The sequence below is a fragment of the Macaca nemestrina genome, chromosome 3 (assembly GCF_043159975.1).
Source record: "Macaca nemestrina isolate mMacNem1 chromosome 3, mMacNem.hap1, whole genome shotgun sequence".
In the NCBI taxonomy this organism is placed as follows: Eukaryota; Metazoa; Chordata; class Mammalia; order Primates; family Cercopithecidae; genus Macaca; species Macaca nemestrina.
In genome coordinates, this window is record NC_092127.1 from 31,137,343 (window position 1) to 31,157,485 (window position 20,143).

The 20,143-nt window shown below is 38.5% G+C and overlaps 1 protein-coding gene and 1 long non-coding RNA gene across 2 annotated transcripts in view; one reads left to right on the plus strand and one right to left on the minus strand.

Annotated features, from left to right (window-relative positions):
• LOC105488636 (relaxin family peptide receptor 1) overlaps nucleotides 1–19,294 on the minus strand; it is a 123,960-nt gene extending 104,666 nt beyond the window's left edge. The window contains 1 exon segment of the mRNA XM_071092886.1: nucleotides 18,916–19,294. Within this exon segment, the coding sequence (XP_070948987.1) occupies nucleotides 18,916–19,030 (115 nt within the window). The 5' untranslated portion in view covers nucleotides 19,031–19,294.
• The window catches only part of LOC105488637 (uncharacterized), a 111,264-nt gene that overhangs the window by 51,098 nt on the left and 40,023 nt on the right, over nucleotides 1–20,143 (plus strand). The window lies entirely within an intron of this gene.

Consider the following 20,143-nt stretch of genomic DNA (forward strand, 5'->3'; position numbering starts at 1 on the left):
TCCATACAACTACTTATTATTCAGCAAAATCAAAGAGGCTGATTTAAATTTGAATAGTGTGTTTTCCTGCTTTTGCCTTTTTTTGGAATTGCCACAACCTCAGACAACAGCAATCCCTAATGTGTGCTCCCCACACCTGTATGGCATGTTTACAGCACAGGCTAAAGTGTGGCTGCTGCAGGGCAGGGAGGGTCATTCTTAGACATTCCCAGATGTACTGTTGTGGGCTTTGTACAGGCTTCTTAAACTTCAGTGTCTTCTTCTGGAACAGGAGAATTACTAATGTCAGAGGCATTGGGGTGGGTAAAATAAGGTGGAGACCTAGCGGGCTGCATTCCCAGGAGGTTAGGCATTCTTAGTCACAGGATGAGATGGGAGGTTGGTACAAGATACAGGTCATAAAGACCTTGCTAACAAAACAGGTTGTGGTAAAGAAGCCAGCCAAAACCCTGCAAATCCAAGATGGTGACAAGACTGACCTCTGGCTTCTCACTGCTCATTATATGCTAATTATAATGTATTAGATTGCTAAAAGACACTTCCACCAGGGCCATGACAGTTTACAGATGCCATGGCAATGTCAGTTACCCTATATGGTCCCAAAAGGGGAAAAACCCTCAGCTTTGAGAATTGCCTGCCCCATTTCCAGAAAACTCATGAGTAATACACCCTTTGTCTAGCATAGAATCAAGAAATAAGTATAAGCTGCTGAGCAGCCCATGCCACCGCTCTGCCTATGGAGTAGCCATTCTTTCTTCCTTTACTTTCTTAATAAACTTGCTTTCACTTTATGGACTCACCCCAAATTCTTTCTTGTGTGAGATGCAGGAACCCTATCTTGGGGTCTAGATCGGGACCCCTTTCTGGACCCCCTGCCAGGTTGTTTGGTATGATTAGATAAAATTAATGGATGTGCAAAATCTCCTCACTGTTACTTTTCACAGAACTCTCAGTACTAGATGACAATTTCCCGTTTTTTCTAAACTCATTGCTCTTAACTTCCAGGTTAAGGTATTTCCAGATATTTCATTCTACTCCACCTGTGTGTTTATGACTTGAAATCTGTGATTTTTTTGTTTTCCATCTTTAGCCAAAAGGACAATTTCAAAGGCAGTTAGAGGCTGTTAGAGTCTGAGACAAGGTTTTACTGGACACGGTTAGTTCTATTGTAACTAATGACTGTACTAAAAATATACTTCCTAGATTCCACACCATCCAATCAATCATCAATCCATGAAATTATAAGCACCATGGGCCAAATACTATCTGAAATGCTAAGCAGCACATGTTGTCTAATTTGATGCTAAGACCCTCTCTGATATCAAGTAGATATTACATATGCCTTTTTTCTTTTATTATAAATGTATATCAGGAACTAGTTAATACTCTTCATCTTTTGTAGAGCACCCTCATCTCCAAACCTTTCCAGTTTGTCTTTTAATGAACAGAGCAAGTAGTTTGTGTTGCCAACTGCCTAACTTCCTCTTTCTATCCATAATGCTATCTCAATTTAATGCCTCCCATGGTGGGAGATGGTTGCTAATTCAGGTCACTGGGTGAAGTAGTGAGGAAGGACTCATTTTCTCCCTCTTCCATCATACTCTCTTAATGCTTTTGCCACCTGGGCATGCATTAAATGGCCCCGCTCACCTGGCCATCTGTGCTCATCTCGTTAGAACAATACATGGGTTGGATGCACATCTATGAAACGTGGAAGGAAGCACCCTTCTTTTAGAATTGAATTTTTCACTCTTACTGCCCAGGCTGGAGTGCAATGGCGCGATCTCAGCTCACCGCAACCTGTTTTCTGCCTCCCGGGTTCAAGTGCCTCAGCCTCCCCAGTAGCTGGGATTACAGGCATGTGCTACAACACTCAGCTAATTTTGTATTTTTAGTAGAAACGGGGTTTCTCCATGTTGGTCAGGCTGGTCTCAAACTCCTGACCTCAGGTGATCTGCTTGCCTCGGCCTCCTGAAGTGTTAGGATTACAAGCGTAAGCCACTGCGCCTGGCCCCTATTCTTTCTCCCCGTAAAAAAAAAAAAAATGCCTTTGACTTCTCTCTCACAATTCATTTTGCATTCTCTCATCTTTTAGGAACAAAGAATTCTTTTAGCCCATCGCCTCCCACTTGCAATCCTTCAGCACCTGACTATCTGAAATGAGTCAATTTCTCATCTCTGCTTCTTTCCCCAGAGTGCGAGCCATCATGTCTAATTGCAGCTGTCTCTCACTTGGACTTCCTGCTTCCACGCCTGCCTCTTTTCATCCTGTTCTCCACACAGCAGCCCGAGGGATCTTTCAAAATTAAAGTAGATCATTAATGTGTCTTCTTCTAAAACTTCTACTAACACTCCATTGTTCTTGGAATAAAATCTAAACTTTAAACCTTTACCTTTTAACCTTACATAAATGGGCCAATCCTATTCACTAACTTGGTTTCTTTCCACTTTTCTTCCCTCACTTAATTTGATCTACAAACACTGTCCTCTCTTGATGTGCTAGGTTTGGTCTGACTTTAGAGTCTTGAGTTGGCTGTTCCATCTACGTGAGTGCCTGCATTGTTCTTCCCTCAGATCATTACAAGGCTGGCTGTTCCTCATTCTTTAAGCCTCAGAATAAGTATTCCTCTCTTAGGGAGACTGCTTGGGATCCCTCTATCTATCCCTCTATCCCTTTAAATTCCTTGCTAGTTACTATCTTATTCCACTACTTTCTCCTTCTTCACAATACTTATTACTCTTTGAGATATCTTGTTTATTAGTTTACTTTTTGTTATTTAAATATCACCACCAGATTATAAATTCCCATAGGTGAGGGATCTTTCTGGAGTTGTCCATCATTTATTTCTGATGCCTGTATTGGTGCTTGGCATATTGTAGGAAGTAAAACAAAATTGAAGGAAAGGAAGAATGAATAATTGTCCGTGTGTCTGAAATACTTAGAAGAGTATTTTAAAATAATGGTGTCGTGAAGTTCTTTTTAATGCATATAGAAAGTAGTCCTTTTCTCCAGACTCTGTTGTCAGCCAGGTAAGACCCAATTTCTATAAATATCCCCCAAGGGCATTTCAGGCCTGATGTTAACATAGTCTGCCACCAAGACCTTGTTTTCTCAAAGGACGTAAGCCCTTTACCTGCCTCATAGAAACTCTAGGGACTACAGATTTTGTCTGTGAAACTAGACTAAGAAAATTTTATTGTTTTTTGGGGGGAAAAAGGGAAGGAAAGGATGAAAGGAAGAGATAGTTAAGGAAAGAAAGAGATAAAAAGAGAAATATTTCAAATGAGGACTAGCTCACCAGTAAGCACAGTGGTGGGGATAATGCTATATTTCCCACAGCTGTAGTTTGTCATCAACTATTGCTAAAAATCCTAAAGAGAGGTTGGATTTTAGATTTAGATTCTAGAGCATATATCTGTACTAATCAAGTGAACAAAGTATTTTTCTAGTTTAGCTAGGTTTCCATTAGGTTGGTACAAAAGTAATTGGGGTTTTTGCCATAAAACCGGTTACTTTTGTACCAGCCTAATATAAATTCACAAATTGGCATAGAAGTTACTTTTTTTTGGAAACAGTAAACAAAACTTTGTGCATTCCATGTGTATGGAATTCTTTCAGCTCATAAGTGTAAACCCTATTTAGTACACCAATATTGCAACTCCAAAGTGTATATGATTTCCTGGCTATATTATTTTGAAGCAGTTAATACGAGTTTCCAAATATGCATCTAATTTATGCCAGAAAATAATTTATCCAGTGGAAGAATATGACTTCGTTCAGTTGAAGGTAAACCACTAATCTTTTCATATGTGTATTAAAACTATAGTTTTCCGTGACCTGTAGTTATAATATTTCTAGTCATGTTAGAAGGCATTAACAATGGTGTGCTTATAATGTATACAGTATTTGCAAAAAGACCCTATTGTAAGTCAGGTATCTCTTAGAGTTCAATACTTGGGTTAATAATTACCCGCAAGAATGATTGAATGTATTCTTATTTTAAAGATGTTCTGAGCAAGCTACTTCTCTAGATAGCATGCCTATGGTTCTGCAATTCTTAGGGAAATTGAAAGTCTGCTGAGGATATTGAAGTTATCGCTGATTGATGCATTTCCCATAATGCACCTTAAACTTTCAGCACTGTTTCATCATACTCTTAAGGTGTCCTTTATAAAGGAAAATACAAATGAGAAAACGTAATGAATTTACACCCATGCATTAAACATATCATGGGTAGTACTATTGATTAAAATGTAAATATATTAAAATAGAGTAAAATTATATTCTTACAGGTATTAGGCCTTAGTCCTATAAACACAATATTTTCAATTATTTGTCTATGTGCTGTTTTCTACTGCTGTGAGGTTATAGTTGCTGAATAAAATCTCTTAAATCTGTTGACTGATACTTTCTGAGTAACAACCTTTGTGTTGCAAAGTTACTGACTGATTAAAGAGTACAGATTGTATGTACTTCCAAATAATGAGTTTATTCCATTTGATTCAAACAACTGTGTATAAGTATTTTGTCCATCCATTGTCCATTATTGTATGAGACTTTGTTAATGTTTTCTGTTATGTTTTATTTATTGCCTTATTTGCAAACTGGATAAGAGGGCTTTCCAGAGTTAAAGAAAATAGTGAGTTGGAAAATAACACAAGGGAAATAGGAAGTGTGGAAAACACAACACAGACTAGATCAAACTCTTGAGAATGAAAAATAGAGATAATAGTCGGATATCTGTGGAGTGCAATATCAAAAAGGCCAGTCCTATCACGGTCAGGGTGTTCAACAAACATTCTGTAGTGTGTTCCACACATATTTTGTGTATTTTATAGACAGGAATAGGGAGAAAATATTTTAAAAATGTATTAAGGTCCTAGGAAAACGATGTGAAAACCAGTATCTGATTTGACTTGGTCATAGCCTGTGTCTTTCTAGTGACTCAAATGCAATGGCCATGCCCTCTCTAAGGATTGCTTTCAGTTTCTCACATTTTAGTCCATTTTTGGTAATTTGCCTGAGTTACTTCCTTGTGAAAACCAGTAGCTGATTCGACTTGGTCATAGCCTGTATCTTTCCAGTGACTCAAGTGCAATGACCACGCCCTCTCTAAGGATTGCTTTCAGTTTCTCACATTGTAGTCTATTTTTGGTAATTTGCCTGAGTTACTTCCATTTTGTGCAAAACCTGGATTCGAATTACTAATATACTATCATCCTAACTCTGGCACGTGACTTACAAAGACCTTCATGATCTGGTTCTGGTGATCCTCTCTAACTTCATCTCCAAGCATGTGCTTCAGCTCTCCTCTTAAACTACCCCAGACTTCTCATCATGTTCTGAGCCTGTCATGTCCTTTCCTGTCTCCATGACCTTGCGCAAGCTGTACCTGTCCTTGCAGTGCCCTTCTCTCCTCTCCCTGGGAAATAAAACATGGTAAATCTGCAACCAGTTCAGCTTGCTTGGCTAGCTTGTTTACCTGTTAATGGGAATAGGAGGAATTCTCATCTTATAAAATGAGATATAATAAATGATAAAATATTATATAATTATAAATCATTTTATCATATATTATCTATAATAGTAACATTTTATCATATGTAATATATTAATAATATAACAATATACATTATTTTATTATTATATGTAATAAAATAGAAATTACTTATTATATGTAATAATAATAAAAATGAGAGAGAATTTGAGTTTGGTGTTTGTATGTGACTGAAAAATCTCAGGCTTGGGAATCAGATAAGCTTAAGTTCAAGTTCTGGACTAAGTGTTGATGTGCCCATGACCTTGACAAATTTCTAAATTTCTCTCTTCATTCTGGAAAGGGAAGAAAACATTACCTTTCAGGGTTCATGTGAAGATCTAATCAGACAACATTTATGAGTGCTTATCATTTAACCAAAACATCAACAATTTAACGACTCTTACCCATAACTTTAATAATGTAAATAATTCCTATTAATAATTAGAATAAGGCCGGGCACAGTAGCTCACGCTTGTAATCTGAGCACTTTGGGAGGCCGAGGCGGGTGGATCATCTGAGGTTGGGAGTTCGAGACCAACCTGACCAACATGGAGAAACCCCGTCTCTAATAAAAATACAAAGTTAGCCGGGCGTGGTGGTGCATGCCTGTAATCCCAGTTACTCAGGAGGCTGAGGCAGGAGAATCGTTTGAACCCAGGAGGCGGAGGTTGCAGTGAGCCAAGATCACACCATTGCACTCCAGCCTGGGCAACAAGAATGAAACATCTCAAAAAAAAAAAAAAAAAAATCAGAATATCATAACATTGATTTAGAACACTTTGTGTATCTAAGTACATAGAATAAAGCACATTATAGTATACATTAAAAATCTGCCGCAATTTCCCCAGAATAAATTTAAAAGTGGTGTAGGTCCCTGGGAGACTAATTAGAGAAGAATGTGATTGAGTAGTTTCTAGGGGGTGAGAGTGTCATGTGAGACTATTCCTTACTCCTACCAATTATTTATTACGCATTCTATTGTTTTAGACATTGCATCAGAAAGAATTTGTGGGAGAAATTTAATAAATATGCCTAATAATTTGGGATTGTTCACACTTTGAATAACACTTTTATACACTGGTGTTTCATCTATAATATTGTGATTAGTGTTGATTAAAGCAATAGGAAAAAAACATATAGAAAAGTGTAGGGAAAAGAGATTAAAAATAAAAGTTACTAAAAAAAGTTAATAAAAATAAAAGTTATTAAAAATAAAAGTTATTAAAAAAAAAAGAAAGGCAGGTGTAAGTGAAATATGAGGAACCACTATGGGCAACAGAATAGAAAAGTAGGGAAAATTGGTATCAGAAAGAGTACAGAATTTTGAGCCAAGATATTTGAGTTAGAATCCAAATAGGGTAAGCACATTTTTTGTGTGTGACTTAAAAAATAAATGACCAAATAAAGATAGACTAACCCTATCTATCATTAGGCAAGTTTTGAAAATTCTGATTCTCCTATAGAAGTTTCTTGAGAGTAAGGGTAAATATACACATTCACTTGTGTCTATTTTACAGTGTTGGGAAATAGCTAAAAATTTGATATGATATGATTTGCAAATAAAAAGAGTGCATCTCTTACTAAGGTATTTCATTACAATGATTATTTCTAATTACTGTGGCTTTGTGTTTATAATTACTGATTCTAGGGTATGTCCATGTATGCTTCCTTCACGGTTATTCCTTTTTTATTCTTCCACCACTAAAACTAGAAATTTAGACTGTACTTTATTGCTCAGGGAAGGCAGAACACAAAAAAACTTTCTAGAGTCCTCAGCTTCTTGGCTTTAAATTCCAAAGCTTTTTAGAGTCATGGCTTTCAATGGCAAAATACAGGTGCTTGAGAGACGAATATTTTTTCTTTCTTTTTCTTTACTTCTTTTATTTACCATATTGGTCTTGAACATTAAGATCCAGTAATGAAGGACACAGAACATCCAGTCTTTCCACAACCTCTAGAGAGAGTTAAGGGTTAAGCATGTATGATGCCCTCAAAGCAGTTTTCCTGAACCTGCTGAGAGTGAAATGTGAGAAGGAAGCACCCTGTCCCTTTGGTATTAAAACTGTAGAGGGAGGGAGGAGGTGGAAATTGCTAAGAGAATTTGGGAGACTGCCTAAGCAGAAGTGATTCTTGTCTCGAATCCTAAAGTCCAGCTCAATGAAAGGGCAAGTCTCTAGGAGAAGCAGGGTCTTGATGTGAGGCAGGCGATGGTGAATGGGTGAGCTAGACCCAGGGCCTTTGTCAGCCTCGAATCTGCCTGAGTTCCCAATAGGTGAGGAAGGACACTTGAGGGCTTCTGTGCTCTCCTGAGAAGGCTATGAGCAGATGGTGGTGGTGGTCTTTGGTGATAAGCATGTGGATTAGCTGGAGAACAATGTGGAAGAGTCGTTGAATGCTTTGATGGGTGCTGGTGTCACCCATCCCTGCCAGAGTGAGTTAACCGTCAGGAGTAGCTGGCAAAGTGACTGGAGATGTTCACCTGTCTACCTGCCTCCTCAATTTTGATGTTTGTGAAGCTGTCACTGAAATCAGATGCTGTTGGTCAGAAGGGTAAAAGGGTAGAGAAGGTAAGATTTCTTAAGTGATTGAGATTGTATTTTATACACAGTTCTACCAAAAAGACACCTCCACTCATATATATGTTTATCACAGCACTATTCACAATAGCAAAGATATGGAATCTATCTAGATGTCCACCAACGGTAGATTGGATAAAGAAAATATGGTACCATGGAATACTACACAGCCATAAAAAGATCATGTCCTCTGCAGCAACAGGGATGTAGCTGGAGGTGATTATTCTAAGTAAATTCACTCAGAGACAGAAAAACAAATGCTACATGTTCTCACTTGTAAGTGGGAGCTGAACACTGGGTGCATGGGTAAACACACACAAAAGGATGGAGATAAGAGACACTGGGGATTCCAAAAGGGCGAGGGGTGTGGCAAATTCTGAAAAACTGCCTATCAGGCACTATGTTCATTACTTGGGTGATGGGATCATTAGAAGCCTAAGCCTCAGCATCACACGATATACCCATGTAACAAACCTGCTTATATACCCACAAATGTAAAAAAAAAAACCAACAAAAACCAACCAAACAAACCCAGATTGCATTTTAAAGAAAAAGTGCCTGATTTTAAAACCAAGCTACTTTGAATTAGCAAATTTAAATGTTCTATTATTTTATGTAGGAGTCATGAGCTCTGAATTTTAGTCATAGAAACATAAAATGTAATTTTTGCACATCTGAGGTTTGTGGTCTATAAACATGAAAATGTTTACACTATATATCGTACCTGGATTTGGTATGCTTAATGATGGCAAAAGATTTAAAGTAAGTGTCTGTGTGTGTGTGTGTGTGTGTGTGTGTAGTAGTAGTAGTTTATAACATTTCCTTCTACCCTCAAACTTCATGTCAGAGAATGCTGGCATTACCTTTGTTATTATTCCCTGAACCCCTCCCCAACCCCATGCTTTCTGAGGAAAAAAAGGACAAAAACCGAAGGGTGGATTCTCCTGAAAAAATTAGAAGTAAATTTTGTGTTCGAGATGACCCTGTGCAGCAGGGGAACGTGTGTGTCAGGAGTGGATCAGGAGTGAGGGGCTGAGTGATTGAGGAAACAGAGGGGCAGAGAGGGAGGCCAAGGGGCCTTGGATCAAAGAGAGAGAAATAGTGAAGAGTCAAAGGCAGGCCAGGTGCAGTGGCTCAATCCCAGCACTGCGGGAGGCTGAGGTAGGCAGATGGCTTGAGCCCAGGCATTTGGGACCAGCCTGGGTAATGTGGTGTGTCTTCCTCTCTATAAAAATTTTTTTAAAAATAGGTAGGCATGGTGGCATACACTTGTAGTCCTAGCAACTCGTGAGGCTTAGTTGGGAGGATTGCTTGAGCCAGGGGGCAGAGTTTGCAGTGAGCCAAGATTGCATCACTGCACTCCAGCCTGGGCCAGGAGAGCAAGACCCTGTCTCAAAAAAGACTCAAAGCCTCTAGGGGATTGAAGAACAGAAGAGGGCATGGGGCTTTCAAATTGAACCTGCTATTTTTACTAGCATAGGAACTTTGAAAAAAGGTGCCCAAGAGCCAGAAGCGCTACAAAAAGCTTTGTACAGATTTTTCCCATTAAAATGGATTTGATAGACAAATGACTTGCCACATTATTTTGGATCACCACTGAAGACAAATGCTCAGTGGTTGAGAAAATATCAACAAACCAAAGCAGTCCCTCTTTCCTGTCCAGGGAGCTTAAACTGCTGTGCCACAAGTTCACAGGATCAGGGGTAACGACTGCAATTAGAAGGGCAGAAATAAAAATCTAAATTTGACTTTGCTAAACTGGCCACCTCTGCTGATCTTAACACAAAGAGGGAGGTTAAATGGAGGTTAAGAAGCTAACAGAAAGCATGACTGATGATGTCATTGTGTCTAAGTTTGAAATGTGTGAGAAAGTAGAAACATTTATAAACCATGAGGCAGTTTTGCAATTTCCAGCAAATCAGCCATAACTGAGAAAGTAAAAACGGCAAATCTTCTGGACCATTGAAAATGAATCAAACATTTCTAGCCTGCTCTGGGAAAAACCCATTAAAATATCAAAAGGCTGGGGTGAGCAACAGAGGGTGAGAGAAGAGGATAAAAAGAAACTGAGGTTTTGCTGGGCACGGTGGCTCAAGCCTGTAATCCCAGCACTTTGGGAGGCGGAGATGGGCGGATCACGAGGTCAGGAGATCGAGACCATCCTGGCTAACATGGTGAAACCCCGTCTCTACTAAAAAAAATACAAAAAACTAGCTAGATGAGGTGGCGGGTGCCTATAGTCCCAGCTACTTGGGAGGCTGAGGCAGGAGAATGGCGTAAACCCAGGAGGCGGAGCTTGCAGTGAGCTGAGATCGGGCCACTGTGCACCAGCCCTACAGAGCGAGACTTCATCTCAAAAAATAAATAAATAAATAAATAAATAAATAAATAAATGAATAAATAAAGAATCCGAGGTTTTATGAGTGAAGACAATGGCAGAGTGGATTCTGCTGTATCTCAGAAGCCAATGTGTGATGCACCTGAGAACAGTTATTTTCATTAACTTATACTTGCGATATGTGCCTGGAAAAGGCTTCCAAAAAAGCTTCCTAGGGCAGTTTAATCTGATTTCTTTCACTAGATCCAGGCACACACACATAAATTTTGTTCAAAATTTGTCATTTCATATCTATTTGCATGTTCTATTTTACACTGTTTTAATTTAAACTCTGTAAAGTAAGATTTATCTGTTTAAATGGCTACAACTACAGGAATCTGCAGGGTCATAACTTGCTTGTATTATTAGGATCAGTTGTTGGAACCAATTTACACAACACCGAAAAAAAGCGACCAAAAATGTCCATGAACCCAGGTAACTGCAAAATGAGGGAGGGCTATAATCTGCAAATAGTATGTTTAACAGGCAGCTATTCCCTATGAAAGTCCTCCTTCATGAGGAGGAAGTATTTACTAGGGAAATGAGCAGAAATAAGAATTTGGGTTGCAAGATTTGGGACCAAGACAGGAGATTTTTCTTTGTGAGTATTTTGTCAGAAGGTGTGGTGAGACTAAGGAATACAGAGAATCGTTAAGATAGGAAGGATAAATTAAGCGCTAAGGGAGAAAGAGGAACTGGTTAATTAGAACTGGAAGCCAGTATCTAGGTTGCTTAGCCAGGAAAGGGAAAGCTTCAGGGAGTCCAGTTGGCACTAAATAGACAATCTGTGGGAGAGAAGCAAAGGAGGAGAAACCAGGCATGTAGCAGGATCAAAACTTGAAGGAGTTTGGGAGCAGTGGCTCATGCCTGTAATCCCAGAGCTTTGAGAGGCTGAGGTGGGTGGATGACTTGAGACCAGGAGTTCGAAACCAGTCTGGGCAACATGGTGAAACTCCCATCTCTACAAAAAATACAAAAATTAGCCGGCGTCATGGCACGCACCTGTGGTATCGTATACTCAGGAGGCTGAGGTGGGAGGATCACTTGAGCCCAGGAGGCTGAGGCTGCAGTGAGCTGTGATCACACCACTGCACTCTAGCCTGGGCCACAGAGCAAAACCCTGTCTCATAAACAAGAAAACAAGCAAGCGAAAAAAGAGATCAGATTTTCATACTAGCAGAGTTTACAACCAGTGTGGGATTTATGTTTCACCGTATCAGGAATGAATACCTTGGGGTCGTTTAACGTAACAGTGAGGATGCTCTATGTTGCTCTGTGAGTGTCCTTTCAATCCCCACAAAGGTGAGGATTGAAACATGTTACTCTGTCTCAGGAAACTGTGTGTGCTGGAGTGGGGAGAGGGAAGAAAACAGTAAGTTTAGGGATATTCGACTCCCTACGACCAGGGCCTCCACTGTCCGCCCTCTCTGGCACCTGCATAGGCAGAAAGACAGAAGAGATGGCACTCTTTTTTGGTGGAAAGGAAGAGGTTATGGGAGCAGTGAAGCACACAGGTATTTGGTGCCTACATTATCTGGGGCACCCAGAAAAAAAGACTCTGGACACTAGAAATGTCTGATAAATTCTGATAGCCTATAAATTACTCCTGAGAAGTTGGCAAAGTTTCTTCTGCTGTAGCAATGCTCAGTCTCATTTTTCAACCTGTGGCACATGAAGCCTCTCTCACTTTAGAGGGGTGACCCCAATGGCCAAATTCATGATTTGCATGGCATGTGATGAAAAGGGCTGCCATCTTTAGAGATGACTCTATTGTCTGGGGAATAGGATAGGAGCATGGACTGGAGAGGAGATATTAATAGTGAAGACATCCACTGGGTGTTGACTTACTCTGAGCATTTTTTTTTCTTTTTCTGACACAGGGTCTTGCTCTGTTGCCTAGAGTGGAGTGCAATGGCACCATCTTGGCTCACTGCAACCTCTGCCTCCCAGGCTCAAGCGATCCTCCCACCTCAGCTTCCTGAATAGCTGGAACTACAGATGCTTGCCACCATGACGGGCTAAATTTTGTATTTTTTGTAGAGATGGGGGTCTCGCCATGTTGCCCAGGCTGGTCTTGAACTCCTAGGCTCAAGCAATCCACCTGCCTTGGCTTCTCAAAGTGTGGGATTATAGGCATGAGTCACTGCCCCCCGCCTTACTCTAAGCATTTTTAAAGTCCCTTTCATTAAAGTTCCTCTGGGCCTGGCTGCAAACATGGTGATGGGCAGGTGCCATGAGAACCTTTCTCTCCTTGGTTGTGAGAATGATTTAAATGTTTTTCTACAAGGTAGGTAGGTATGTGAAGAGGGATTATACTAGCTTAGTGTAGTGGCAAAGTCTTAATCATTGAGGCTAGGATTTTGGTAGATAATAAATTTATTTTAATAATTTCTATCTAGGTTCTATTTTCAAGTGATATTTTACCCTTTTGATATTTCTTGCCCTTTTTGTCCTACATATGAAATTTGGAGACCCACTTTTAAAAGTGAATTAAGAATAAGGAGCTGAAAACTAAAGGGAACACAGCTATACGGCCTTAGTTTCTTTCTATGTGAAAAATGAGGATGTTGTCCTTTACAGCTTTACCTTGCCTTCCAACTCAAAAAAATCTGATTTCTTATGAAACTGAAATTAAAAATAGTACTTGAGCGACATTAAATAGAAACTGTCTAAGTAATAGCAATTTGCTCGAGGATCAGACTGCGGGAAGTAGAAAAAGAAACTTCATTTTTCCTTAAATGAATTAGATGAGAACCAAGGGAAAAGATTAGTAGGAGACAACAGCATAACTATACATATATATATGTATAGTTTTATATATAACTATGTATAGTTTTATATATAACTATACATATATATGTATTTTTTTTATATATATATATAAAATTTATTTTTTTGAAGATGGAATCTCGCTCTTGTTACCTGGTCTGGAGTGCAGTGGCACGATCTTGGCTCATTTCAGCCTCTGCCTCCTGGGTTCAAGCGATTCTCCAGCCTCAGCCACCCAAGTAGCTGGAATTACAGGTACCCACCACGACACCCAGCTAACTTTTGTATTTTTAGTAGAGACAGGGTTTTGCCATGTTGGCCAGGCTGGTCTTGAACTCCTGACCTCAAGTGATCCTCCCGCCTTGGCCTCCCAAAGTGCTGGGATTACAGGTGTGAGCCATGGCGCCTGATGAACTACATGTTTGAATCAATGGAATAACTCATATAATTACATGGCCTCTCAGTTCAAGTGGATACTCAATTCTCTAACAAAAAAATTATTTAATATCTCAACAGCTTTTTGTTTTTTTAAGTGTGAATCTTACTATTAAAGAATATATCAGATTATCTCTGTTTCATTTGTAGCTAATCATGTGGGTAACATTTTGGTTCAACTGAGCACCCTGTCTAAACGTAGACCTAGGATTGCATTTGGAAACAGGAGCTAAGGAGAGAGAGAGAGAGAGCTGTGTCCATTTGCACTGGAACTCAATGAGAACTTGAGTTCCTGGAGGAATCTGGGAGAGGAGTCGAGGAAGAATGATGGTGAGAGAGAGGTGGAAAGAGTTGTTGGCACAATGGCCAGAAGCAAGGGCTCCAGGTGGCCTAGACCAGCTAGTGAAAAGTCCCAAGAGTACCATTCCCAAAGATTAACTCTCAGAATTTTTTTGAAAACATTGATGATTTCCAAAAGGCATATTCATTATCATAAAAGATTGAAGAAATCAGGAGACCCAGTTAATTTAGGTAGTACTGAAATAATTATAAAATGAATCTATTTAACAAATCTAATAATACCCAGGCTGCTATAAAATACAGTTATTTAGTAGGAAAATACCAAGTTCTAACATGAACAACATGATATCTCACTTTACACTGTCCTTTTTTCCACTTGATATTTATTTTTGTTGTGATAGAGAACAAAACCTAAATTTGAAATATTCACAACTTGCCCCTGCTTATCTCCAAAGAAGGAAAGAGCTTTTGGTTTAGTGGTGGGTCCTTGTTGTTTTGATCACAGAAATAGATGAAGCTGTAGAATTTAAAAAGATGAGAGAGTACTGGATCACTACACATAGGCAGGAAATAGAGCTATTGGGGTTGTGGGGCTAATAAAATATCCAGGAGGAGGGAGAGGTAAGCTAACATAGGAATTAAGTCAATATTTATGGGCACTTGCTATATGTATAGCTAAGTGTCATGTGCTGCAAACAAAAGTGCTTTCTATATAGTCAAATTATTTACATATACTAATTCATCAGTTGTTGGTGTACACTGAGGAATGTATACAAAGCAGATAGCACCAGCTCATAAGAGGAGATATAAAAACTCCTAGCATGGATTTGTTGAATTTGACTTGGATGGGGAGGCCCTCACTGTAGGTGGTGGAAGCCCTGGATTTACCAGCTTTGAGACCTTGGACTGGTCAATATTTCCTTATGGATTAATATCTAAAATAGAGAAAGATCTAACTTGCTTGAAGGCCAGTGAGCTAGGTCAGGGGTCTGTTAAGGTCACTTTAAATTCTATATTATAATTTAAGAAAGTGTTAGAATCAAATCATGTTTAACAGCATAGGCTTTTTAAGGAGATAGACTTGGATTCAAATCTCCTTTGCATCATTACTAGGAAGTGGTGCCAGGAATGCTACCAGATATTTCTCATTCTCTGTTTCCTATTTTGTAAAGCGAGAATATCTCATAGGGTTATTATAGGAATAAAATAAGATCATGTTTGTAAAGCACTTACATTGTTCCTCATCTATGGAGACCTCTCAATAAATGGGAAATAGAAAAACAACTACACCCATAAACATAAGGATTGAAATCAAATGGTCTAAATGCTTACAGTTTTTCAGACAAAAAGTTAAATCTAACTAGAATACTCAACTCCAGGCATTTTAGTTTAACAAGTTTGTACTAATGTGTGAAACTGTGCTTGAAAGACTATTTAGTTCACAAACTAATAATTTCCCTTTATGTAGATCAGGGTGCATTTGCACAGATTCATTAATTTTCCTTCCATTTGAAACTTAAAAATATGATTCAAAATACATAGTAAAAACAATACAAAATTGCCAGCAGCCCCCACAATATAAGGTGGTGAGAAGTTATTTAATTGGTACCATGCATGTTACTCGGGTGAGGGATAAGTCCTGACTTGACCACTATGCAATCTAGGCATGTAACAAAATTGCACTCATGCCTCATACATTTATACAAATTAAAAAAACCCAACCGCCCCCAAAGTATAAGGTAGAACACAGTATACCTCCGTGGTTTGCATATTGGTGTGTTTATTCTCCCATCTTTTGGAATTGGATAAATATGCCCACATTCTCCTTTTCCATGTACTAACCAAGCTAACGGTCTGTTCTGGAATTGTCTCTTCCTTTTCTCTTCTTCATAGTTACAGAAGAAAACTGTTACAAGTTATGAGAGTACTGGCAAAGGCCAGGTAGCCTGGTAAGTGTCTCTAGGAGTCTGAAAGTGAGGACCTTACTAAGCTGGGCCAGTCCTTGGCAAAATACTAAAGTGGATCAAGCTTATGTTTGAACTCCTTCTATTTCTTGTATCTTCACTTGTTCCCTGCCTATCTAAAATATTAAGTAAAAGAATTGTTTTGCTTAGTGAAATCATTTAAGAAATAATAAAGCATTGTCTGATAAGAACTTAAGATACAAGTTGTCCTGGGGATTGCTTTTTAATTACAAATTTTGAAATAATTATATACTTACAAGAAGTTGAAAAAATAGTATAGAGAGATCCTATACAGCTTTCACCCAGCTTTCCTTAATCTTACATAATTTTAGTATATTACAAAACTAAAAAATTAACATTGGCACAATACAATTAATTAGACTATGGACAGAAGGATTTTTAAAGAGTGAAAAATTCTTAAGGCTAAAAGGAAATCTTTTATGTCTTAATGTCACCTCTGTTTGTGTGGACCTCAATTTTTGCACTTGTCTTATTGAATTGAATTTTAGATCAACTTGCGGTCTTCTCCATTCTATCCCTTCAGAGCAGGGACCATGCTTACTTTAATAAGATAGGTGAATAAAGCATGGTCACTGCTCTGGCATGCATAGGTATTTTTGGTTGAAAGGATGACTAATAGTTGCTTACGTCTGTAACGGGCTTTAGAGTTTTCAAAGCCCATTTATACACATTATGGCTACTGAGAATTATCATGGTCTAGGGGAGAGAGCACGGGCTTTGAAAGCATTCCAATCTTGGCATTTATTAGCTCGAGTCTTGTGACAAGGCATTGAATGTCCTACCTCATGTGCTTAATTGTATCCACATAATAGAGTTGTTGTGAAGATTCAGGAGGTAATTTTTGTAACAAAGAATGGAACACAGGAGGTCTGAGAGGTAGACAGGGTAAAGGATTTGATTGCCATTTCACATGCTCAGAAGAGGTAAATCATTTGCTGAAAACCATAGAACTGGTACATGGTAGTGCAGCTAAGCATCTTAGGTTAGGTGTCTTCCATGATATCACATCGCCTTTCCTGTAACAGGAAAGTGGATATAAAAACAAAATAAAACAAAACAAACACACAGAGAAACAACCACCATGGGGCATTTACAGAGGTTTAAGAATTTGTCCTTATGCGTGGTTGTTGATTTCCGTTGCTGTGTGCCCAGGAAATTCTCACTTACGTGAAGCCTGGGTGAGGGGCTAAACTCAAGGTGAACCCTGGCTGTGGGTGCTATTTCAGGGGGTCCCTGACAAGTGTTCCCCCACCCTAACATGCAATTAACACCATGTAGCTAGGAATTGGCTTGCCAAACTTTGCTGCAAATGTTTATGCCCTCATTTCCTGGGGAAGGCGTGGAAGGATGAGAACTTGGAGCTCTCAACTTACACTACATTCCCAAATTTTCTTTTGAATCAAAAGGGAAGTTAAATTTAAAGAGACAGAGGGTTTTGGCATCATCATGACCACCATCATTATTATTTCCTGCTCATGAATAATTATTAACAAAAAGGTACATGTAAACATGGAATTTTTTTTCCTAACCTGAAATGAGTGGTAACACAGTGGTCAAAGTTGCTTCTCAACCTGCCCTGAACACCTTTTATATACCCTTAAATTCTTTATACTGGAATGACTATTCTAGAAATATTCCTCTGGCTTATTTAATCTATTCATTTCATTGAAATGGAATAGGGAAGGTAAAATATGGTATTATTTTTTGAAGCTGTTGGCCATAAATGTCAAAAGCTCTGGTAGTTTAAACATGGAATTATAATTAGAAACATTACATTTTCGGTGGTGGTTTGCAATTTATTGTTTTCCCTTCAGTTAAAAAATAGGAATGTCAGTAATCAAGATTAGAGATGGAGAAAGCTAGGACTAGAATATTTCCCTGGGATTCTGAATAGTTTCTGTGGTTTTGATGCCATCCTTTAATTTTAACTCTAGATGAGATGGAGTAGAGGGAAGGAGGAAAGAAGGAGAAAAAGGAAAATACAATCACTTTGACACACTGCAATTGGGAGAGTCAGGATTGAAAGTTACCCTGAGACATTCCTTAATAGAAGAGCTCAGAGTTAACAAAACTTATGCAAACTTTTAAGAGACAGAACTATAAAAAGGCTTGTTAACTTCTAAATTAGTGAAAGCCCACATTCCCAGAATCATAAAGGACTAAAGATATCCATAAAGTTTTGTTCTTGGTTTGGCTTTGACTTTTTCATATTTATTATCTAAGAAACAAAAATATTTTATTTCTATCTACATACTATAAATCAAATGGAGCTTAACACACAACAGCTGTTTCCCTTGAATGTAAAAAAGATTTTCTGAAAAATAAACCATAGCACACGTAGAGAAAACAAAATTTGTCATTATAGTAAAAATAACATGCCCACTTGAAGCTGCTTTTGTGCCTATGTTTTTCATTGCTTTGTGCTTTCCCTTGTTTTTCTTTCAAGGAACAGTGATAAATCTTGCTAAATAAAAAGAGTTTTAAGAATGCATCTCCCTGCCCAGAAGCACACCTATGATAGCAAATCACAAAGGATAAGGGCGACAGAGCATTACAACTACACAGAAACTGGCACAAATGTGAGGACTTTCCTAGGATTTTTCAATGAACATATCCCTTGAATACAGTTTAAGAATCACTACTCTTTAAACATTATAATGTTGCTTATAATATCAATTATATGAATTGGTTATTATGAAGCCTAGGTTTACATGGCACATCAGTCTTGCTTCACTATTGACTATGATAAGATATTACAGTTTTTAATACAAATACCAGACATTTACTAAGAAGAACAATTCTGAAGTGAGATTACAATTTTATCAGTAAATGCATTTTATCTTAAAAGCATAAATATAAGGAATAAACATTTGTGCTTGCGGTTATTCCACAAAATACTAAGGTATACAAAATTAGATACTGAGCATACTTACAATATTTTCCAATAATTAAGATGTAGAAGAAGACAGGACCAGATGTCATTTCCTTCTCTCTGAGCAACTGATTAATGAAAGTGAACAAAATTTGGTCTTGGTTTCTGAATCGCATACAGCTCACGGTGGTTGTGTGCTATTTCTGTCTGCAATCTTAGCAGCTACAAAGCAGTCCTCCCTCCTTCCACTCCCATTTCCTTTCTCTGTCTCTTTCCATTCCCTCTTTTTTTCTTTCCTCCTTTCTATTCTCAGGATCTCTCCTCCCCGCCCTCCTTCTCTAAATGTCCTAATCTCCTTCTTTACACATACGCACGTGTGTGCATGCACACACACACACACACACACAAAGCTGAGCAGCAATAAAGTTTCAGAGAACACACAGGATATCTACAAACGAGGGTGTATACAAACTCTGAGAAATGTCTGAACTGATCAAAGATACACTATCAGAAAGAAATTGAGCTAGAGATATCTCATAAGCAAAAACATATTTTTTCCCCTTGTGACATAGGACTAGGAAAAGAATGGAATTACACAGGGCAAAATGCCTTTGTGGAATTAACTATGGGGTAGGAATTAAAGTGTAACTACAGCAATCGTTTATAAACTGTTTGAGTTTGGGAATTCGAACAATAGGATATTGTTGAAAGAAGAATACAAAAGAAGAAAACAACTTAAAATCCTTTTGAACTTGTGAATTTTGCTACAATGGAGACCATGACATGTCACTGGATGTCCTGGAGCAAAGCCGGCCTGGGTTTAAATTATAGGTCCCCTGTGACTTTAGAGTTATGCAGGTGCTGACTCTTGGCTGAGCCTTGCTTTTCTGGAGCAAAATATGTATGCAACAAGGTAGCTCTGATGGCCAGCACAGGGCATAGTGAGGGGTGTAGGTCCTACTGCATTACAGGTGATTATTAAGCGTCAGTCATTCATGTGGTGATTTTTTATTATTTGACCAGTTGGGGAAAAAGTATGAAAATGCAATGAACATTTCTGTAGACTGCATTTTCTTTTAACCAGACTGGTTCATTCTTATTTTGCAACTTGCTGATGAATTTCTGGAACAAATGAGTAGTAGCTCTTTGACATGAGGAATTTATTTTTGAGGTTAATGCTCCCTACTTGTAGATATACAAGTAGAATCTGCTTGGATTACATATCTGTACATCATTGACTTCAATATAATAAGACTATTTCTAAATAAGGGCTAAAAGGTTATACTAAC